This window comes from Cavia porcellus, unplaced genomic scaffold (genome assembly GCF_034190915.1).
Source record: "Cavia porcellus strain 051 isolate PalLab524CR breed Dunkin Hartley unplaced genomic scaffold, mCavPor4.1 scaffold_24, whole genome shotgun sequence".
NCBI lineage: Eukaryota > Metazoa > Chordata > Mammalia > Rodentia > Caviidae > Cavia > Cavia porcellus.
Window position 1 is genome coordinate 13,938,243 of NW_026947507.1, and position 23,802 is coordinate 13,962,044.

General features: G+C 41.0%; 1 protein-coding gene across 3 annotated transcripts; it reads right to left on the reverse strand.

The window, feature by feature from the left end:
- Positions 1-4,274: 4,274 nt before the first annotated feature.
- Cdkn2aip (CDKN2A interacting protein) lies at positions 4,275-7,818 on the reverse strand. Of its 3 annotated transcripts, none has more exons than XM_003469112.5 (3): positions 7,363-7,818; positions 6,771-6,901; positions 4,275-6,372 (listed from the first exon to the last, which is right to left on the reverse strand). In XM_003469112.5, the coding sequence occupies exons 1-3, from the start codon at positions 7,620-7,622 to the stop codon at positions 5,033-5,035; spliced, it is 1,731 nt and encodes a 576-aa protein (XP_003469160.1). In that variant the 5' UTR covers positions 7,623-7,818; the 3' UTR covers positions 4,275-5,032. The 3 variants fall into 3 exon arrangements, with proteins under 3 accessions (XP_003469160.1, XP_063090760.1, XP_023420594.1); XM_063234690.1 differs by lacking the exon at positions 7,363-7,818 and adding an exon at positions 7,087-7,356; XM_023564826.2 differs by having other exon boundaries at positions 6,076-6,372; positions 6,802-6,901.
- Positions 7,819-23,802: the final 15,984 nt, after the last annotated feature.

Sequence of the window (23,802 nt, forward strand, 5' to 3'; positions counted from 1 at the left end):
TTTTCAGATCATATTTCAGCAGTTTCTTTTTTGGTGCTAGGAAAAGAATGTGCATGCTACCTGGAATTTACTTTTAAAGAGTTTCCTACTTGAAAAGTTAAACATAGTATTTCTCAAATTTCCTTTAGTATGATGACAGTTTTCTGGGACATAGGAAATATCCTGGGACAGCATGTCTTATTGGTGTTCAGAACTCAAATTAGAACCAAACCAGTTTGGTCTTCTGTAAGAATACTGAACTTGAGTTCTTGCAAAAATACAGTTTTAACATAATTATAGGACAGTCACTAAATATTAAATATATATGGACTTTTATAATTGTACTTCACAAAAAAATTAAGAATAGTTGAATGTTCACTTCTGTAATGATTCTTTAAGCCTGAGTCTACACTAATTATCAAATCCTAATATGACATACTACTTAAGACCACCTGTTTCATTTTGTAGCAAATTGATGGATTCTACTTAGTATCTGTTGCAGGGGGAAACCAGCTATTTACAGTGGGTCTCACAGTTCCTACAATTCTCTTCTGGGCATAGCCCAATAAGATACCTTAGGAATTTAGAATGGAAGGTGGAATTCAGCTGAGGTGTGGCCACCCTCCTTTGACCAAAGTAGTTGTGCTCATCTATTTTACACACAAAATGTCCCTACTTTTCTTAGAAGAAATGTGACTAAAATGGTTTATATACTACTGACATAACCGAAATCTTCGCAAAGTGTTCAAGTCCTGGTACATTAAAAACAATGTAAGGTTATTACTCTCCCAATATACCTAATGTGCACATTTGTCTTTATAAGTTAGTCAGTGTAATGTATTCTTTAGCTTCCTGATGACCTCCAAGGAGTTTGATTCTAACTTGACCAAGTTTCAAAATCGGAGCATTTGTTTGCTTAAGTACTGGCATGTGAAATCTCTAGTTTTTATGAAATATAGAGTATGCTGCATTGTTGGAGACCACAAATTCACAATGGCTCATTTTGCGTACTCTAAGGGACAAAATGGAGGTTCGGGATAATCAGTACTACCCATTTGGGACTTCCCATGAACTCTTTAGGGATGGGCCATCCTCTTCCACCTGCTGAGACCCAAACTTAAGACCACTAAGTCTAAAAAATGCTCCAGAGCAAGATTCTTCTTAGCATAAGATCATCTCCGCCCTTGAGTCATCCCAAGATTATACTTGCCCGTTGAGTCATAGATGTCTAAATTTTCTGCCAACTTTGAATCTTCCACTGGCCTGACCTATCATTCTACACACACCCAATAAAAAGTGCCTAGAGAGCCACTCTCTTAGCCCACCAGGAGATATCAACTTCCCACTCACCCATCATGTATTACTAAATTTCTCTTTATCTTCTCATTGTACCCTTAACAGAGGCAATCAGAGGCTTGCATGGGTTCCTGATACTGCATCTAACCCTTGTGTTTAACATTTTTTCCAAGGTAGTCAATTTAGTTTGGTGCCTTGCTCACTAATCTTTCTTACTGGATAAACAGCAAAGTCAAAAATGTGAAATTTACAAGTATTTTTGGAAAAATTTTTAAGGAGGGAAACAAAATACATGGAAAAGGTTTTTTGCTTTTTTCTTTTTGACAGTGCTAGAGATAAAGGCCAGTCTTGCACACTACTCTATCACTAAGCTGCATCCCCAGCCAAGAGTGGAAAAATCTTAAAACTAGAAATAAGTAAAATGGGAGTGGTTCTAGCCCATAGCAATCAAATTGTATTTGGGACATCAATGATGTGAATTTTCCCAAGGGAGTTTTGGGGAAATATATGGTTTAATCATCCCTGTACCCACCTATGTATGTTCAAATGGTAGAAAGTGAAAATCTTTTATTCATCAACCACAAAAATTTTAAAAACTATGCAGAAATTGAAATAGATGCATCAATGTATAAAGGGGCTCAATGTAGAATTTAGCACGGTTTTTGAGGACAATGCCCAAAAATCTCCCTTGAACTACTGTAGTAACACAGTACTTGCAGGCCTGACCTGGTTCTCCATGCCTGCTTTTGTTACCTTCTAATTGCCATTAATTCAGAAATCAAATAGCCAGAGAAATCTGTAACAGGAAAAGCTACGTTTAAGAGGAAAAACAGTGGCTCTTTCACAATTTAAACTGGAGCAAGCTTTTGGTACTAACTTGATTTCAGATCTTGGAATTAACATATTTGGAAAATTATCCTAGCCAGTGGCAATCTCTAAGAATTAGAGCCAAAAATTCATGATGATACAATTTTTCCAAATCAACTTAACTTTACCATTAGAAAAAAATTCATTTTAGCATTAGAAAAAAAAAATGAGCTTTGGGACCTGTCTCACCTCAAAGAATCAGTGTTATCTTGAGAACCTATCCACTAAATTGATTAAAAATTATTCATTTGTCCTTTTATAAATTTCAAATGCTCCCATACTTGATGATTCACTAAAAAATATTCAGAAAATGCAAATACTATGAAGCATTAATAACAAATACAAGAATTTCTGCAGTGACTCCTTGTAAGGGGTTTAGGGAAGATGTTATGCAAGTGGTGGAAAGTGGATCTTGAAGTGGTTTTTCAGAAACCTCTGCCTACAGAGGTAAGAAAGATAAGCAATAGTATATAATTAAAAGCTTGGGCTCTGAAACCAAACATGGACTTGAATTCTGACTTATCTGTATTTCAATTTTTTATGTGATAAACTGCCAACTTGGTGGCACACACCTGTAACCCCCGAATTCAGGAGGCTGAGGCAAGAGAATCACAGTGAGTTCAAAGCCAGCCGGAATTGGCCAAAAGAACTCCATACACATACACATACATACATACACACACACACACACACACACACACACACACACACTAGTCAAATCAGAATGGTAACTTACTGAGGTGGTAAAGAAATGAGTATAGGGGGCTGAGGATTTAGCTCAGTGGCATAAGCACCTGCCTTGCAAGCAGGCAGTTGTGAGTTCGATCCCTGGTACCGATAAAAAGACCAAAAAAAAAAAGAAATGAGTATATAAGTAACTGAAAAAACTATGTTGTTCCTACACCATGCTTTCAACATTACAATCTCTCAATCTCCGTAACTCTGTGAGGCAGTTAATAGTTCCACTTTATAAAGAGGCAGAACCAAGATTCTTTGAGATCTCAAAGATCTCAAAGCCTGTTTTCTTCTGCACTATATATCTTGAGGAATTGTAAAATAGGCATGTCTGTTAAATAAGGGATCTTTAAATTCTGGTTAACTAAAATAACTTCAATAATTTTGTTTTAAAGCCAGGGATTTAGCTCAGTGGTTAAAGTGCTTGCCTGGTAAGCATGAGGTTGTGAGTTTGATCTTTGATACTAATAGTAACAATAACAATAATGTTTTTCAATGAGAGTATACAAATTTTTATGGAGTATGTTCTTATACCGGGTAGCTTCCTCCCTTTTAAAGTATTACAGTTTAAAATACTTCCATAACCTTTATATTAACTTAAAATAAGCTATTTTAGGAAATTACCAAATCACCTAATTAGAAGCATTTCAGAACTGCATTTATTCTAATATTGGGCTCACTTTTCTGGTATATGCTGCCCCATAAAATACACATTCCAAGTCTAACAAAAGTGAGTAAAGTGCTTTCACAATACATTCATGTTATTGCTTCCCACAATATATATAAAGGCTTCTTCATTACAGAACATGGATTTTACCTCTAGTATCCAATAAAATTATCAAAAATGAATCATTTTAAAACATTATGATAAAATAAAACATCCCTGATTATTTTAGTTTATGCACAAGAAGCTAAAGTATCATTGTCCACTATTCCAGAGTATAAAATAGGAATAAGGCCTACATAAATTGTGCTATTCATGTTCAATTTTCCTATTCCAACACAATTGGTCTATAAAACGTCATCTTTTCTCTGTACATAATCACCATTACTGCTCCATGTGTGGCATCTAGTAACAGCATCTAGACACCCAGATAACCAAACACCTCAGGTTAGAACAGATTGACAGAATCATTTAAAACACTGAAGCAAATCGTTACTACAAACAGATGTAATTCAGCTGAACTAAAATGTCTATTACTCTCAGTATTATTCTCTGAAATTTATAAACACAAAATCTACTGAGTTCTAAACTTGCAAACTTCAACTTCTTTCTGCATAACAAGTTGTGTATCACTATAAAAATTATCTCGCTGTAATTTACCATGACTAAGTAGTAAGAAGTTTATCTGCAAGACTTGGTCCTGACTTAGGGGAAGAGAAAAAAACACAACCTCTTGAAAAGGTAAAATAGCTTAAAGCATTTAATTTCTAAACAAATCAATCTGTTAGTAGTAGTCACAAAATATGCTTAATATAGAAACCCACATTTATGTATTTAATAAAAAGTGTAAATTTACCTCAAAACATAAATTAACCCGCTTAACAAATCAGCAGCGGTCAAAATTATGGTGAATTTTAAACAACGTCAGAATAAAATAACAGTAAGTACTTTATACTGCTTTTTATCTTAAAAAATGCTTACAACTTCTCATAAAAATAGTCTGAAGCAACTATTTTTTATTCTTTAACAGACATTTTCAACATTATGGGCAACATTCTTGAAACCTTAAGTTTGACAGACTTTTAGACATTCAAATACTGTGGTCCCCCTTTTCTTTGACGTGGTTAATCTGACTAGAAAAAAAAAAGAATGGTAGACAACTTAATACATTTTCACCAAATTGAAAATAGTAAAAAAATTTTAAAGACTCTACAGGGCTACACATCGTACCTAATGTATCATTAAAAATAGAAGACAGTATTTTCTTCAGCAAATAAAACAGCATACTGGTACGCTGTTAATGCATACCTTTTAATATGTACTGTCATTAAGTATTTACAACTTCTATTTTTGTGAAGAGAATTTAGAATGTAAATTTTCTGCAAAACTGGAAAAAAGCAATATAAAATTTGTGAAAGCCTGTATTTTATACAAAAGCCAGTTTTTCTCTTCAAATACTAGATATTGTATGCAATGATTATTTTAAACATATTATAGTAATTCTTGAGGATGTTTTAACGCTGGAGGTAAGTTTACAGGTCTTGATTCTTCATCAAGGAGTACTAGATCTTCTATCTCACTGCCTCTGTATTTTCTTTTACATATTTTTACCACCACCTTTTTCTTGAGAAACAACTTCAATGCTTCTCTTGATGCAACTGCTTTTGCATTTTCTTTGCTTTTGCCACAGCCAGTGCCTAAATACACAGACTTGCACCTCAATTCACAAACAATACTTTCTTGAGAGCTTTTATTTTGAGGCAGATCTGCTAGTTCTTTTAGTGGGACAAAAAATACATCCAGGGTGGCTTTTAGAGCCTCAATAGCTGCATTTAGGAGCTCTCCGTGATTCACATTGGGACTGAAGCCACCAACAGCTACCAACTTCCATGCCACCGTTTTATACAGTCTATTGAAGAAAGGTTGCTTCTGTTTCACATCTTCATTGGTTAACTTACAACAGGAGAATTTGACTGAACTCTCACTCGACTGTGAAGTACTTTTCAAAGGCAACTGCGAGGTGCTACTCTGTGAGCTAATCTTAGATGCAAGCTGGGACACACTTGCTAACGAAGTGCTTTTGGAAACCAGAGATCCACTGGCCTGGGAGCTGCTCTTGGAAGCTAACAGGGATGCAGCTACCTGGGAAGTGCTTTTGGAAGTTAGCAGTGATGTACTTGTCGAGCTGCTCTTAGAAGTTAGTAACGATGTGCCTGATGAACTGTTTTTGGATACTGATGATGAAACACCTGCTTCTGAACTAGTTTTGGAAGTTAGCCCACTTGAAGTTGTCTCTGAACTAGGTTTCGAAGACAATAATGGCAACTCTACCTCTGAGCTTCCTGAGGTGCCCAATAAGGGCACCTCGATCTCTGAGCTGCTCTGAGAAGCTGAGACAGATGAGCTTTCCAAAGCACTCTTTTTAGGTGATCCACTTTGTTGTCTGGAATCAGTTGGTTGAGTTACGTGACTATTCACACTAGACTTCAACAATGAAGAAACAAATGTTGCTGAACCATGTTTATCTGGAGCCTCAGATTCAGAAGCTTTTCCAGATCCTGGTGTTACCTGAGAGGAAATGCTGCTGCTGCTGCTTTGACTGGGAACTGATCGATCTCCTTCACTTGCAGAGTTATTCTGAATGGAGCTGCCAGAGCTTCGAGCGGAATTACCACTATCTGATTTGGTGGATGACCCTGAACTCCTTGAACTGTTTTCTTGTTGAGCTGGTGTTCGTTCTGCTTTGGCAGAAGTTTTTGCAAGATCCCGCTCAACTGCAGAATTGCTTTTTCCTTCTATAATTCGTTTTTTGGATGGCTCTTCTACCCCTTCTAAAAAGAAGGAAAACAGATACTTGACTAGGAATACTTCACACATTATCAGCTGACAAGACATTCATTAAAAGATAGATAAAAGGTGAAACTATTTCAGTAGTTTAAGCATAAAATGTCATTAACTTCTTAAAATAGTGTTAAGTAATATCAAACTAATATTAAAAAATCAACAGCATCAGACAACAGAAAACACTTCAAATTCTAAGATAATCAAAGGAAATTATCAAATTCAGAGCCTAAAACACACAGGCATGTAATTTAAACTTAATATTTCATTGATTAATAAATAGCACTATATAAATTTTGGTTTGTTAAATTAGTGTCAGCAATAACTCCTAATTATATCAAACTTATTTTCTATCTCCTATGTATGTTCACATCTATGATCTGCTAACCATTGCTACTCGATATCCCTCTTTTCTTCACCTTGGCAACCAGTTCGTCTCTTGTTGTATGGATTGGAGCATCTGTCACTTTGATGCCTTCAGCCATACTAAGAATTTTATCCATAACTTTTTGAGAGTACCTGAAAAAGAAAAAAACAGTCACTTGTGGGGTTTTTTCCCCCTCAATTATGAGTTGTGGTGTGAAAAACAGGCCATAGGAACCGCATTTCCTGGTTGCAATTAAGAACGTACACCAACCGCCAACAATTTCCTGGAGTCCCATAAATAAATACCCAGTCTAGGAGGCGCATCTTTGCATACTGACCTTTAAATATAGTGTCCATCCACAAAGCTTTTCCGGCCTAATGCCAATACTTCCACCAACAGCCTCCCAGACGAGAGAACCTACCGACTGCCTGTTTATTATGTCTGCTGCTCGCAGGGACGCCCTTCACACCCTAGAGGGCAGCCGGTCCCGCGTATTCCCGCGCTTCGCAACTTCCCCTGCCCACCGAAGTAGGTCCTGCGGGCGGCTCCACGACCCAGTGTAGGGTCGGATGACAAAACACAGAGGGCTGGATTAGGTCGCTTCCCCACTCACCGGCACCCTAGGAAGACATGGTTTGCCCAAGCCATGGAAAAAGAGATGAGCTGCTGCAACTGCCGACTCTTGGCGTCTGCAGCTCCGTCTAAGTTAGAGGAGTCAACGCCGCCAGCGGGCGCCAGGTCCCCAGCGTTGCGAAGCAGGAACTCGCGGCGGTGGCGCCAGTGTTTGTCAGTCTCGCCCTCGCAGCGCAGCGCCTCCACCCAGGCGGCCACCCGCGGGTTCTGGCTCAGGTACTCCGACACCTCCTGCGCCATGTTGGACCTGCAGAACGCTGAAGGAAACGTGCACCGGGCAAGAGGCGGGGTGTGCAGGGGCGAACGGCCCTGTCACTGCGGCCTGCACCGGCAGCCCTTCGGAAAACGCCCCTCCAGAGGCCCAAACACCAAACAACAGCGACGGGAGCAGCTGAACCGCCCACTTCCGCCTGCCGCCGGCTCCTTCCCTTTTATAACCTCGCCGTCGCTCCGCGCCCGCGCGTCCTTCCGGTGCGAGCCGGCTCTCCCAGGACGCCTTGCGGCGTGCGGGACGCCGCGACGCCACGCCGAGCCGGGAGGGTGGGGGAGGCGGGTGCTGCCCGCGTCCCGCCCCGTGGGGCGGGTCGCAACTCGGCTTCTTTCCGGAGAACTGAACGGTGGCCGAAGCTCGAGCGTCGCGCTTCGCATTGTGACGCTGCTGCAGCCCGGACTCGAGTCAGCGGGCTGGCCGCCTCTGGTCGGGAGCTGAGTCCGGGCAGACCTTGAGCCGCGTGGCCTGTGGGGCCCCGCCCTACGACGCCGGCTTTTGAACGGGCCAAAATAAACAAAAGCTCCCGTCCATTATGCTGGAAGATAGCTTCACGCACTGTTTCGCAAGTTAGCTAGCGAAACATTCCAAAGGTATCTCTGTGTCGTTTAGGAGTGTGGAAGTGCCTATTAGTAAATTTAAAACAATGTTGGGGTCAGTCTAGCTCGGTGTTGGCAGGACGAGGCGCAGTCTATAAAGACGTTGGTTTGGTTTCCGCCGTTTCTTATATTCCCTAGTTCAACCCAGACAGTTCCTGCTTCCTCTGCCTTGTGTTTTTGATTAGTAATGTAGCGGAACTGCACCGACAACATCCTACTCCGTAGTAATTTCCGTAATTTAACGTGTTAGCCCCGCCTGGACAAATAGCCAAGCGGAAGAGTGCAAGTGTCCTTGTTTACGTGTCCATGCCCCAAACCTCTCCCTCTTAAAAGCGATTTTTTCCCCTTGGGTTATTTTCCACTTTACTCTGCAGTTACAACATGCAGTATTATTGTAGCTTTATTGTTAACGTTTCCAGTTTTGGATATATGTATAATTAAGATTAAAATTAATTTTAACATTTATACACGATAAATTATGAAATTTTCTTTAAATGCACTTGTAAAAATCCTTAAATCAGAATAATCGAGTTAAAATCACTAGATAAATAACAAAAAATCCATGTAATTATAGATGCTGGAATAGTAAAAAAAAATTACGCTGTTATATAAAATGCTGCCCACTTTTGGGTTATGCCAAAAGAAACTATAAAAATAGAAGCACAAAGACATGTTGAAGCTTGTAATGTTGCTTTTAGTTTTGCTATTCTTTATAGTGAGTTGCTTAAAAAAATAGGGATGAAAGGACTGCTAAAATCAGCCATTATGAAGTTTATCCAAGTTTCTCCTTTCATGATATATTTGGCAAGGAATCATAACAACAAACAAATTATGATACATGCCTACATGAATTAATGAATTTTAAACCAAGAATTTTCATCTTACTGACTTGCAGCTTTCCTCTCGTGGGCTTCATTGCCTTGACATGGTGGTTTCCCTAAATTGCTTATTGTTTTATTTTTGTTTTTGTTTTTGTTTTTGTTTTTGTCTTTTTCATTTTTATCGGTACCAGGGATCGAACTCACTAAATTGCTTATGCTAGCCTTGAATTGATGATTCTTTTGCCTCAGCCTTCCCAGTAACTAGGATTATAGGTGTGCACCACCGCATCTGGCTAAAGCTTTTACAATAAAAGTATTGTAAAGTTTTACAATAAAAGTATTGTAGTCTGAAAACTAGAGTACTTATTTGCAAAAGCTAGATGCTTGACAGAAAAGTTGGCTGTTTTTCATTTTGATCTTAAAAAATTAACTATGCATGGTAACATAATGTCTCTAATGCTAACACAGGGGAGGTTGGTTGAGGTAGGAGTACTATACATTTCAACCTAGCCTGGATTACATATAAGGGAGATCCTGTCTCAACAAGCAAACAAAAAGTTGACTTTGTACGAGAATACAGACCATGAACCACAAAGTTGAGAGGAATATATTATAGAATATCATATATCATGTTTTCTGAGACAGTCTCACTATATTGCACATGGTGGATTTAGCTTAGCAGTAGATACTCACCCAGCATGTATGAGGGCATGCATGGGGACTCCCAACATTGGGAAAGGGAAAGCAAGATTGGGCATTGGGAATAGATCCAGAGAGGAGCTTCTAGATGGTAACTAGGAGAATCAGTAGTGATAGAGGGTAAGAAGAGGGAGGAGGGGAGTTGGCAGACAAATTGGTGGATAGATACTGAGATTTAAGAGCAGAATGATTTGGTTTTATCTGAATCTCTGGGAGAGTACAACCTGTATAGTTCCCTGAATCAGCAGAGGTTGGCCTTTAGAAGAGACAAAAGGTCACAAAGAAAAGGTTTTTTCGGCTCTGATAATCATCCATACTGGCTCCTTCTCACATCCACATACACACACGGACACACATCTCTCAGATGCTACAGAAGGTCCAGAATGTTGGATTCAAGTTGATGAGGTTGGTGTGGACAGCACAAGTCAGCAAAGTGGAGAGGAGGAGGCAGCTAGTTCTCTCTCCACAAATGTGAAATACAGGTGAGGCCAAGTCAACCGGTGAGCCCTCAAAAGTCCTGGAGGGATCAGTGAGTGTGGTTACCTGTGCTAGGAGATAGGGTGGTTCCAGGTCGAGTTGCCTGCAGGGAAGAAGGCACAGAGACAAGGCTAGGAGGATACTTCATAAGCTCCTCTCTCACCACTGCCCCACTAGAAAATTATCAGAAAAGGGAGAGAATCCTAACCACATGAGAACTAGCCACTCCAACCCCAAATTAAGTTTCAAATCACAAGTGACGGTTCTGTTCATTCCACAAGGTTAAGATTTATACTGTAATTAAAAGCACATTCATGGAAACTGCTGCAATATGTGTCTCTGAAGAAATTCAGTATAAATTCCAGCTGGCATTTTTGAAGATGGCTTTCTACAGATGACCTAAAAAGGAGAGCCCTGTTCCTGGAGGTGACGAAGCCTGTGGTATGGAAGTCGGCCTGGGGATACAGCACACAGGCTAGTGGGTGTCGCAGCTGAGGTTATGGCTTAGTTGGAGAAACCCTTCACAATGAAAGGAAACTTTACAAAAATGATACGTGAAGTCACAAGTCATCCCCATCACGTGATAAGATGTAGAGCCCTGGAAATCAAAGCATAAAGATGTTTTAAGAGAAAGATCCCTTGCATTATAAGCTGTGGAAAATCAAATAAGAGGAAGACTGGTATTAGATTTAGATTGGAACCATTGATGAGCTAAGCAAAATGTGTGTGTGTGTGTGTGTGTGTGTGTGTGTGTGTGTATCTGAGGTTCGAACTCAGGATTTTCACACTGAGCTACCAGTCCTATTTTTATTTTAAACAGGGCTTCAATAAATCACTAGGTTGCCCAGGCCAGGCTCTAATTTTTGATCATCTTGCCTCAGCTTCCCAGAATGCAGGGAATACAGGCCACCATTGGCACATTCAAAAGCACTTTTGATAGAGTAATGGACAAAGGCTTTGTACTGAAACAAGTTTAGCAGAAAGAATTAGAGACTTTGAACCATAGAGGGAGAATGGGGGAGAATCATGGGATCAAAGCAGCTTTTGAATTTGACATGGGTGTAGCTTGAACACGTGCAAATGCTGGTTGATAGACTGAAGATAGAGGAAAAGTTTGAGTATCCTGAAGAAGGGGGTAACTAACCATTTCAAAGAGGGGCAAGGACTGGGACACAACACGTTGAGACATTAATCTTAGGTAGGAAAACACTTCATTTTAAAAGATGAAAAGGTTTGTAAGTTTTGAGGTAAAAAATGCTTGAAATGGAGAGCAGAGGAAAAGTTGCCTAAGAGAACAAGTTTAAATTGTGGCTAGTTAAAATATATATATAATGTATACATGCCTAAAAATAATGTTTAAATAGAATAAAAAGGCATAATATGTGCTGTGTGTGGTGGTGTACGCTGTAACGGCATTCAGGAGGCTGAGGCAGGATGATCACTGTAAGGGCATTCTGAACTGCATAGAGAGACCCTGTTTCAAAAATAAATGTTAGTAAATGTTTGCTATTTTGGAGATTAAATTAGAAGGTGAAATTAATGTTTTTCATGGGAGATAGTTTCTAAAGTTATCATGTTCATGAGTAAGATATGATAGTTCTAGTTTACCTTTTCCTGTGGCATAGAAATTAACCCCAATTTCATATAATTATTTCATTTATTTTTATTTTTAATTGTCATATGGAAATTATACATGCTTACAAGGCGGACCTCAATTTTAGAAGGACTACTTGGGCATCTAGTGAGGTGAAGCAATTAGAAAACTTAAACTTTGTCCACAGGTTTAGTTTCTAGTTTGATTACTTTCAAATGCACGTGACAGAAAAAATTCTGATCCAAAGGTAGCTTTTGGTTAAACAAAAAGGAAATTTACTGGCTGTGTTGTTGACGATGGAGAGGGCAGTCTATGTGATTGAGGAAATCAAACAATATAGTCAGGAAGCCTGTTTTTCTCATGCTAAGAGACTTGCTTTTTCTAGATTAGCTTGGATCTCAGGTACACTTCTACATAATGGTTCTGTTAGCTCACAGCAGACATCCTTCCTAGTTCAGCAGTATCAGCAGAAAGAGCTGATCTTTCCCGTTAGTTTCTGGCAGCATCCTGAGGTTCTGTTGGGAATTCACCAGCTCTGTCAGGCCATATATCTATTCCTTAAATAAACACTGTAGCTCAAGAGTATAAAATTACACAGGTCTGAATCATGTCCACTCTGAGAAAAATAAAACAACTGGGAAAGGGCAAGATCTGTAAGAAAAGTAACAAGTTCAATAAATTAAAGAATTTACACTTGAGGAAAGGAAGCTAAAACCTATATAAACAGAAGATGATGAAATACTAGAAAAGATTTCTTTTTAAAGGATGATACTAAGCAGTTTTAGATGAAACAAGGCATTTCTTTTATAGGTGAATTCTGTTGTCAGGAAGATTTTCTTTCATGTTTTAACCAAAATGATTGCTTTTAAAAATATCAGTTCTTATATTTCTTTTTTATTTTTCTTTTCTGGTAACCGAGATGAAATAACCTCACACTTGCCAGGGCAGGCACTTACACCGCTAAGCTAAACCCCTGGCCCATTGTTTTTCTTTATATAAGTTTATACAGAGCCTTGCTGAAGATAATTCAGTGTTTTAATATTCATATTCCGCCTAACCAACAAGATGAGCTATTATATTTTTATTTCCCCATTCCCAAATGCTTTGTGAAACTCTACATTAATGCCTTGTCCTAGAATATGGGAGATTTAAATCTAGGAGAGAGATACATACAAGGATCAGTTAGTAATTTGGACAGTTCAGTTTGAGTCTACAGAAAATAATGAACTTAATTACAGCTCTTCAGAGACATGGTAAACTAGCCCTAGCAGAAAACTTTGGAAATTGAGTTTGTTTTATAGATGAGAAAACGAAGCCTTAGAGTGGTTAGGTGGTTACCCAAATGACTAGTTAATGGCAAAGGGTCATGGTTTAGACCTACAGTGTCTCCCCAAAGGCTCATGTGTTCAGGTGAGCGGCTTTGGAAGGTGACTGGATCATAGGGGTGCTATGTCATCAGTGGATGAGTATAGGATGGTAGTACTTGAGATGGTAGGCTGCTTCCATGTGAGGAGGGGTGGTACGATCTGAGTACAGGAATACCTTGAAAGTAATCCAGAGATTGGGAGAATACTCTTGTTAATGAGCAGAATGATGTAAGAGGTACAAAGAACTGTGGAAGGTCACAGCAGCCATAGCAAGGCTCCTTCTGATGGCAGCCGCAGCAGAAGCTGAGCTTCAAGCCCAAGCCTGTTCTAAGGAAGTGCAGAAGGAAAAGGACTGGGTTAAATCTGTTAAGGTGCTAGTGCTGGGGTGAACACTACCAGGAAGATGGAGATGGCAATAGGTCCAGGTCACCTGGCTGAGCTAAAACTGGAAACCAAACCCAAGTGGATATGGGAGCAAGCCAGGCTCCAAAGTTGGATGTCGTAAAAGGAGTAGCTCTTGGGCTATAAGAGGCCCACACAGGGTCCTGATGTTCAGCAGGGCAGGGCTTGACTCCTGTCTGGGGATATCAAGGGCAGAGGAATGAGCCTTCCTGGCAGCTGCAAAAAGTCAACAAGAGCCCCTGGGGCACGTCTTGACTGATTGATAAATTTGCTTCTGGATTCCATCATTTAAGTCAGTATTTTTGTCTGACTGTTGCCTAAAACGTATCTTGTGAACAGCTTTGGGACAGTTCTTAAACTGCAATTGCAGGGTTACCTTGCTCTTCTTTCTGATTTTTGCCTATATGAAGATAATTTTGCTATTCAAGCTTACTTGGAAGTCTAATACTGAGCAGTCCTAATTGGAATTCAAACATCTGTGGTTTAACTCTGAGACAAAAGGGGCTGCGGGAAGCATTTTGAAGTCAAAGCAGCTACAGGGCTTGTTACAGAAGGGAACTTGTAAGTAGGGCAGAGCAGGCAATGTAAAAGAAAAAGTTATGGGTGTGGAGATAGAATAGTACAGGTAAAGAAGGCTATGCTTATATTAGGGGTGGGCATCTATCCTCCTGGAATACACTGTTTGTACCAGTTAATACCAAGCAGGATAGGCTGTCTGGGGGCGGGGAGGGGTGATTGCAGACATCATGGCCATCAGCAAGGAATTAGAAAAGCTAGAAATTGTGCAGTCCTTTTACCTCTCCGGTATAGCCTCCACACCAGTTGCCTGGCTCATGGACATTGATGCTGCATAATAGTTAAATAAGATGCCTTCCACCCCCAATCTGTGCTACTGTGTCCAGCGTTGCTTTCTTGACTGAATGATCCATAGGAGCCCTGGGTTCTTGTCCCACTGTTTTTGGATCTGGCTAGTGTTTTCTTTAGTATTCCCTTAGCTGCTGAGTCCCAAGATCAGTTTGTATTCAATGGACATAATGGACCTCTCAATGTCCCCCAGGACTTCTTAAACAACCCCACTATTTGCCATGGGGTGGTGGCCCAGACCTTGACTTGTTACCCTGTCCACTGATTGAGAAACAGTTTCATTATACATATCATGCTCACCTCTGAGTGAGGAATTTCCCAGATTTAGGAAACTATCTGGAGGTATACAAGGACACCAGGTCGGGTAGGGATGGGAGATCTCCACAAGGTGTGAGGGCCTGGCCCCAGAGTAAAGTTTCTTGGAGTTTTAGGGTCAGGTAAGATACATACAATGCTTAAAAATGTTGAAACAGTTTCATAGCAGCCTGTGCCAACAAATGTACAGATGTATTTAGGACTCTTGGGCAACTGGCATAGTTTTATACACTACTCTTTCTCTTTCGCTTTCTTTCTCTGTCTTTCTCTCTCTCTTTCTGAGACAGGATATTCTTATGTAGCCCAGGCTGGGCTCAAACTCATAGCAATCCTGCCTCAGCCTCCTAAATGCTGGAATCACAGGCATGTACCACCACACCCAGACTCCTCCTCATATAATTTGGAAAAAAAAAAAAAGGAGTCCATATAAGATGGGAATGAGAAAGTTCAAGAGACTTTTTTTTTTTTTGAAAGTATACAACAGAACAAGTCAGAATAAAGCCAACTAAGATTGTACAGTGAAATTGGTACAGAACTTCACAGCAGGTTACCGGGATAACAGTAATAGGTATCACAGTATATTTTGTTATCTTTATAATAGTTTTTCTTTCAATCACGTATATCAAAATGAGATGAAATATAGAACACTATAGAACTTATCAAAACAGAATATTGAATAGAGCAGTACCATTAATTAGAAAAGAGCAAAACAGTAATAAAAATATTTGCCTTCAAAGAAATGGTAGAAGAAAATCCCCCTTATTTTCTATGGTCAATCTGCCAGGAGATGCTCAGATTTCTGGTTCCCATTTGCTAATGGGCGGGGTGGGCGGGGGTGGGGGTGGGGGAGGAGGATAGGGGAAGTGGGATATTTGACTCTAGGCCATGTAGCAGTAGGTTCACTATTGCTAAGCAGGGAGGCAGGATGGTCATTTGTTTTCACAGCGTCCTCAGTTCCAACATGGCGTGGATCTCAGGAGACACTGCTGGTTCCCCCCCTGGAAGGGCTGCAGTCTGCCACCCTGCCTCCGCTTACCAGCGAGGGGAAGTGCTTGCTTGGCTTCCCAGAGTCCTAAGTTCCAAAATGGCGTGGATAGTCCAAGAGACTTTTGAGCAAGCTAAGATACTTGTGGTACATGCCAAACAGTTATGTGCCCCAGCAACCCAATGCTGGTTTATTTGTATTTATGTATTTAGTTTTATTTGTTTGTTTTTGGTTTTTTAGACGGGGTCTCACTGTGTAATTAAGGCTAGCCATGAGCTCACTATGTAGTCCCAGGCTGACCTCAAATTTGTGGCAATCCTCCAGCCTTAGGCTCCCGAGTGATATGATTCTAGGCTTGTGCCATGACACCCAGTCAGTTTGTCTTAGGAGTTACCAAGAGTTCCAGGGCTCCTGAAACAGACAGCTCCAGGAGAATTCTGGTGCCAGTTACGAAAAATAGAAACCCAGTATACAGCACTGGAGCAGGAATTCCTGGCCATGGACAAAGACTAGACTCCATCACTATATTTGATTTGGTAAAGAGAAACTATTCAATAAATGGCTGGGTTAAAGGCCTTTTGGTCAAGCTTCTTTCTGGAGTAATAAAAGTCAAATTTTATAAAAGTAGCATTCATTCATCAGCATGAAGGCCATCGGCCTGTCCAGTGACAAATGCCATGCAGGTACACGGGGGTCAGTGTCTTTCCAAGTTATCGAACCATCCCCAGGAATTGAATCAATAGCTAAGACCAATAAGGTGCTGGAATGGACACTGTCCACTCCTGAAGATGCTTGTTACTCCAGTGACAGGACCCACAAAACAGGACCCACAAAACAGGAAGGGATGGCAGATGAACACAGATACCATGTGATTAGAGAGGGGGAATGGGCAAAACAGCCAGTGAACTGAGCTTAGAGCAGTATAGACAGTAGGGATTCTTGAAATGTGGCCCCTCTCTTTATGGACAGTTGGGTTCTCTTTCGAGGACTGACCCTGTGGATGGCACAATGGGAAAAAGAGCAATTGTTAAAAAGACATAAAAGGAGAATAAATGTAGACAGACACATATGAAATGATATAAAGTGAGTCAGAGCCACTAACAGTCTTCCTTGTGACTGTCCACTGCTTGGGTCTGCGATGTAGTCAAGAATCTGATGCCCTTGGGAAGGTGGAAGCCATTTGTCACCAGACTCCTAGAGAAGTGTGGGCATAAGGGCACCAACATGGGCTTGGGAATAGCAAAGGCTGCAAGTATTCCCACAAAGTGTTCTGGCCTTTTACATCCTGTATGTGTTCAAGACTGTTTCAGGCTATGGCCTTGGATGGATGTACCAGCTGGACAGGTGCATAGGTCAGTGTGTGTGGTATGAGATTATCATGTGAGTTACACTGGGACTGTCTCTGGAGGGAGGGATGCAAATATACATTCATCTGTGTGGATAATGCTGTAGGCCTCTTGCAAATGTTTCCCATAAATAGACCACTGGGGAAGCCACTGTTAGAAGTTTTACTCAGTTTAGAGTGGGATGGACCAGTGCCTGTGAAGAACTGACGGTGACAGGGGCTGTGTCCAGTGCAGTTCTTGAAGTTCTTATGGGGAAGGATGGTGAGAGGATGGAGAGATAAAGATAAAAGACAGAAAACTGAAGTCAACTGAAGGCCTCTCTCTGACTGGGAGGAAAGGAACTGCTCGACCACCCCACCACATTTATTTTACACTCCAGAGGTTGATGTCAGCTTGTTTAGGGGGCTCGCTTCAGGCTTTCCATGTTCTCAGGGCTGGCCTTGCTTTAGCTCCTCACATGTGGTCAATCTCTGGCTTTCGCCACACCCCACAGGGACATTCATTTCACAAACATTGACATGAAAATTGGGCTGAGGGTAGTCAAAAACAATGGCATATTCATTTGCCCTGCAACCTCACAGGGGTTTGTTGACTTGACTGGAAATAATGGGTAACAGTTAAAGGTTTCACTGAAGGCACCTTGCATGGGTAGAAACAGTTGCTTCCAGAAACCATGAGGTAGTTGAATGAAAAGCCCCAGTGCCAAGGGTGGGCTACTTCTCTACGAATTTTTGGTCAGGGAGGCCCACAATGCCCCCCCCCCATACCACACAGGTTACTGCCAGTGCAGTTGATTACACAGTAGAACTGGACAATAAATCCCTATTGTTAAAGATGCCACATCCGGGGCTGGGGGTTTAGCTCAGTGGCATAAGCACCTGCCTTGCAAGCAGGCGGTCGTGAGTTTGGTCCCGGTACCAGTAAAAAAAAAAAAAAAAAAAAAAAAGATGCCACACCCTTTGGCTGCAGAACACAGGAAACCAAACTGGGACTGAGCTGGAAGCTTCCTTCCTATTGGCTTGTACACATTACACTAGTGTTACCCCACCAGCAGGCCAGGCAGGATGTGCCTACGGACACAATAGTGACATGAATGGTCTCAGTGCACCCATCAATGTCTAATTGGAGCTTGAACCTACTCCAAGGGAGAGAACTCACAAGTGGTACTATAAGCCAGGCTTATAGTACCAAAACCACGGCTGCTGAAGTTGTAGGCTCCTACAGGAAAGCCTTTGCTGTTGTTTTTGTTAAATGGCTATGCTGTTCCAGTGAAACTACCATCTAAACATATGCATCTGTGCCTACAGATTACTATGTACCACTAGCCATGGCAGAAGGGACCCTCTTCTAACAATGGACAGTGACCATGGTGGAAACCCATAACACATCTGTTGGATATGTGGTGAATTTTCCTGCTCCAGTCAAGGGGGATGTACTTGTTCCTCCAAAATGGGAGGAACTTTATGGGGATCCTGGAACTGAGACAGGGTTTTCCTTTAAGCAGCATAGGTGAGGTAACTTATGAAAGAATCCAGTCCCCAGGCCTATTATTGATTAATGTTTGTACTCTTAATTAATGTTTATATCATTCTAGGAGTGAGCATCTGCTGCTATAGTCTGGATTAGTGTAACAAGCCAATGCTCACTTCTCAGTCAAAGAATATACGTTCCTTCCAAGGCACAGGGAACCTCAACAAGAAGAGCCAGAAGACTATAAGAGCTGGAGGGAGGGTGAAGTGTAGTGAGAATTCCTCTGAACCTTAAATAAAGAAACTTCATCTCGTACCTGCCATGTACCTGTCCAGGGCCTCCCATCCCCAGCAGATGCTGAAGCTATGTGCCAGGCTCCAGCACAAGGCCACCCATCATGGAAGCCAAGCGGTGCTTTCCAAGAGCAGCAGAGTGCCTGATAAGGCCGCGGTGAAAGTGGAGGACATGTAGCTTTTCCCCAGGATCCTTCTAGCTTTCAGTGGTGAAAGAGCTCTGTAAAACCAATAGCTTACCAGAGGGAGCGTGGGGGACTTCAGTAGTGGGGCAGCCTGCAAGTCATCCACCACTCTGTTAAACTCATTTGCTCCCACACTGGCCTTGTTCAAGTCAGTATGTGGATGATCAACCTTGCCTCAGTTTGGAGGAGAACGTTTCTTCTTTTATGTCTCTTCAGGAAATTCATGACACCATTAATTTTTTGTATATGTAGGCCACTTCTGCATCTACAAGGCCCTGTAGAAGGGCCTTGTCAGGTCAGAGGACTCCTCCCTCAGGCACGGAAAACATTCTATGGCTCACTGTACCAGGTCCACTTGAAGGTAGTCTAGGATATTTCTCCAGGCCAGCTGGGAGGAGAGGATGCTTGGGATGTGTGGCAGAATTCCTAGATTCCCCTGGCACTCCAGTGTGCATCACCTTGCCTAACAATCCTCCAGAGCTATTAGGGTTTTTTGTCATCCTTCTCCATCTCTGTGTGACCATTCCCCTCCCACTACAATCCAGCCTTGGAGATAAAGTTAGCAGGACATGGGGCCTTTTCTCAGGAAGCATCAGTAGTCTAATTCTCCTGGTTCCAACCCAGATCCTTCAAAGCCTCTTTTCCTTTGCAGAATTTTTTCTTATGAGGTAGCCTGGATCTTCATCTATTCTTCTAAGCCTATCGTTATGATCTGTCTGGACCTTGACCTAAAAAACTAGAAACTTTGCCTCTTGTCTTCTTCATTCCACTGGCATCTTGCTAAAAAGGCAGTGACCACAGAATGCTGTATGTCTCAAAGACTAGGTATGAAAGTTAGAGCTGCCTCTGGAATCCCCGCAGAAAAATGGGAGCATCATTAGCCATTCCTACAAAAGCCCCTTCAGATGTTAATGCTAGCGACTAATTTTAATTTTTAATAAGCAATTTCTTTAACCTCATAGAGCAAGAGAAGACATGTGAGGAAAAAAATGCAATCTAATAAAAAGAACATTGGAGTCAGTGGAGTTCATTCTTTCATTCTGGTAAAATGCCTATTAACTCCCTGCCAAGGGCCACACAGATGAGGCCAAATCTCCAAAATGTAATGGAGTGGGGGGAATGAAATAAAAGGGCAAAAGAGTGTTCAGTCCATAATCTAAATAGGAAAAATGTGTTGACGGGCTACCAAAGACAACACTTTAAAATCCCATCTTCTCTTCTCGCCTTCTATGTAACTGCTGGTTGAATAAGGATGAGTTTTTAAAAACCTCAATTAATTTTAAGGAAGGAAATAAAGTAAGTGTTTTTCTTCTCACCGGGGAAGGTAATTTTGATGTTAAACACCTCATTGGTAGTGGTAATACTATGCAGTTAATTTTAAAGATGGGAACAAAAGAAATGTTTTCATTCTCACCAGGGAAGGCAGTTTTAAACACCTCATTGAGGGTAGTACTGCCAGGCTCATTTGGGACTTGATAATAGCTCCTCTTGACAAGACAATACAGAAAACACAGGGAGAAACCCACCAACACTTAGAGGAGTTGTCACCCCACCTACTAGCAAAGGTACATTTTCTGTTTCCTGAGAGGAGTGCTGTTAGAGTGCAGTGCAATCCAATTATTTTTACAATGCCAAGTCCCAAGGAATTGAATTCAGGAGCCTGCTCCACTGATTCAGTGGGACTTAGTGTGATAAAATTGATTCCACTGGGCTTTGATACAAAAAGAGGAGAGTGGGAATTTCTGTTCACATTTATTTATTCTGCCAAGTTAGAGCATAAAAGGCTGAGAACATTTTTTTATCCCTGCTATGTAAAACTACAATTAGTAAATAGGAAGAGAAAAAGATAGTAGTTAAAAAAATGGTTGTGTTGCTTCTAGGGTCATGAGTTTGTTCATTATTGTGGAGGAAAAACAATCTGATGGCACTTTTCAGCAAGTGAATGGAATCAAATATTTATTTGAAAACTTCAGTTTATTGTCATGAGAAGAGATTTGGCTGTTGGGGCTGCCCCACTGCTTAAGACTGATGTTGTCATGGCCTCACTGAGACTAGGGTCATTGGCCTAGTATCACGTTTGGTTGTTTTGAAAGACAGAAATCATAAATGCAAAAGTTATTGGATTCAGAGAGAAGATGTGTAATATGTCTACGGAAGGGGAAACTACTTAGAAAGTAAAGGTAATTTAGTTCCAGGTATTTAATTCTAAATACTTTAATTCTCACAGATTCATGGAACTGTTAATAGACTGATTCTTAGGCATCATTTAGGCTGTCTCCTCATTTTGAGACAACTTGGGCCAGATTGGGAGATAGAAGCTCTGAGAGGCCATTTAGCAGTAAGCTAGCTAAACACTTGGTTTCCAAGGCAGCATTCTCTCTAGCTTTGCTTTCAAAAGTAGAAGAGGTTAGTGGCTAACTACTTGTGGTCCCTAAATCAGATACAAAGAAATGATCACTTCTAGTGTGTTAATCAGCTTCCTGTCACTGTAAAAATAGTTGAGGTAATCAATTTATGACTCACAGTTTTAGAAGTTCTACTCCATGACTTATTATTTTGGACCTGGGCTGAGGCAGCTCATTATGGCAGAGCAAAAGCGCTTACCTTATGGCTAGCAAGTGAAAGGGAAAAAAAAAGAAGACTAAGCTCCCATAATCCCCTTGTGGGAACAACCCCAACGACCTAAAGGCCTTGCCCTAGGCCCTTCTCTCAAAAGTTCTACCAACTTCCAACAGCACAACCAACCAAACGTCCAGTACAAGACTTTTGGGAGTCATTCAAAGTCTAAACCATAATTATAGTTGGTTTATAGTTATACCCATTTTGGAAACTCACAATGCCTGAAAAAGCAAAGAGTTAACAATATGCAAAACTGCACACTATCATGCAAAGGGAATTGATAACGCCATAGCAGGACATTCCTTCAGAGTGACAATGGCCACACAATGTATAATTTGTTTCCCTGACCAGTGTGCACAGAATACCACTGTCCAGAAGGGAGACCCACATGACCCCAGCAGGAGAATTAGGTATTAGCCCAGTGGCTGTATTATAGACTCTTTCCTTTGTGGCTTTTACATTTAGAGACTCACTTCCATTCTTACTCAGGCATTCTTGAGACTTTTAATACATGGGAAGTGGGCTTTGATTAGATTAAGGGAAATTTTTGTATGAGAAACATAATAAAGCAATAAGATGATTGGCTAAGTGCTCTGGTATTACAACTTTCAAAAAATAAAATTTGTCTAGAAATATAAAGCATATTATTTTATTTCATCCAAGATTATTATGAATGATACTACATTAGCTTTTACAGTATTAAGTCATTTTTTTCTGAGTGTAGAGATATCTCTCCCAAACTGCTGAGGATGAGCTTCAATAACTTCAAATGTTAATATAATTTTCTTATGAACTCTGTCACATTACTGTCTATAGAATCTGCTCTTGGACATTTTAGTTTCCCTCAAGGGTAGCAAAAGACTTTCATTTCTTCTTTGTGCTTTCTCACTCCAGGGAATCAGAGAGAAGTTTCTGATTGTTGTAGGCTTCAGTTCTTTATGAGCTCTCAATTTGTTTAATACTTCTCTGAAGTCACAGGAAAGTCTTCCTTGCAGAAAGTACCAAAAAAGAGTACTTCATAGGTGTGCCAAGGAAATCATGTCCATAGTAGCCATCAAAGCACAGATTTAGGGGTCATCTCATCCCTCTGGGTCTCTCTTACAATTTCTTGTTCAGATGGGAAGAGATATCAGTAGATGCCAAAAGAGAACTTTACATTCTGGTGGATTCCACTCAAGTCTGCTGACCAGACCTACAGCTGCCCCAGGGCAGTAAATGTGCAAGTTCACTCAGCTCTTGGCAACTGAGAAAGTTGCTCTTTCCTGTGCAGACACTACAGAGCTTCCCAGAAAGTCCCTTCTCCCCTCCCATCCACACCCAACCTATCCAACGTGTGCTGCCCCAGCAGAAAGGCTTCTAAACCTTAGAGGAGTCAGACATTCTCACTTCATTTTGCCTCAGAGCACAAGGCACAAGGAGCCTTTGTACAAAACCTGGCTTCCTTGGGGATTCTTCTTAGGAAATAAACTCCTCATATCTCATATCGTTAGATGTCTTTGAAGCAAGTATTTGGGAGCTATAAATATATATCTGTATCTCCTGAAATGAGTTCCCTCAAGCATCCTAGGTTTTGTCTCAATAATATCAATTAAAAACCCTTCCCAGATATCTCTAGACATAGTTGACCATTTTTCTGAAGACTGTTCATCACCCCTATGAATATTTGTTGTTGCTCACTGACATAGGAGCGGGCCACTCTGGTGGTCTCCATTCCTTGTCTGAGGTGGAGGACACTTTAGCTTAGAGGTAAGGTCCCAAAATGGCATGAGCCACTGCCCTTGCCCTCAAGAAGCTTATTACATAGCATGAAAGCAAGAACATGTGGTTTTAAATGCATACAAAAGACTCATAAGTATTTTTTTAAATGCTCCAGATTTAAGGGTTCAGAAATTAGAATACTAGGGTGTCTTAAAGAAGGAGTCAAGGTCTGAGTCTCTTGGGGGGATCAAATTCATGACCTTTCACTTGTCGGGCAGGCACTGGTGCCACTGAGCTAAATCCCTAAGCTCTAACATGGCACTTTTTTTTGTACTAGAGCTCAAACTCTTGACCTTGTGCTTACCAGGCAAGTGCTCACACCGCTGAGCTAAATCCCTAGCCAAGATCTGGATCTTGA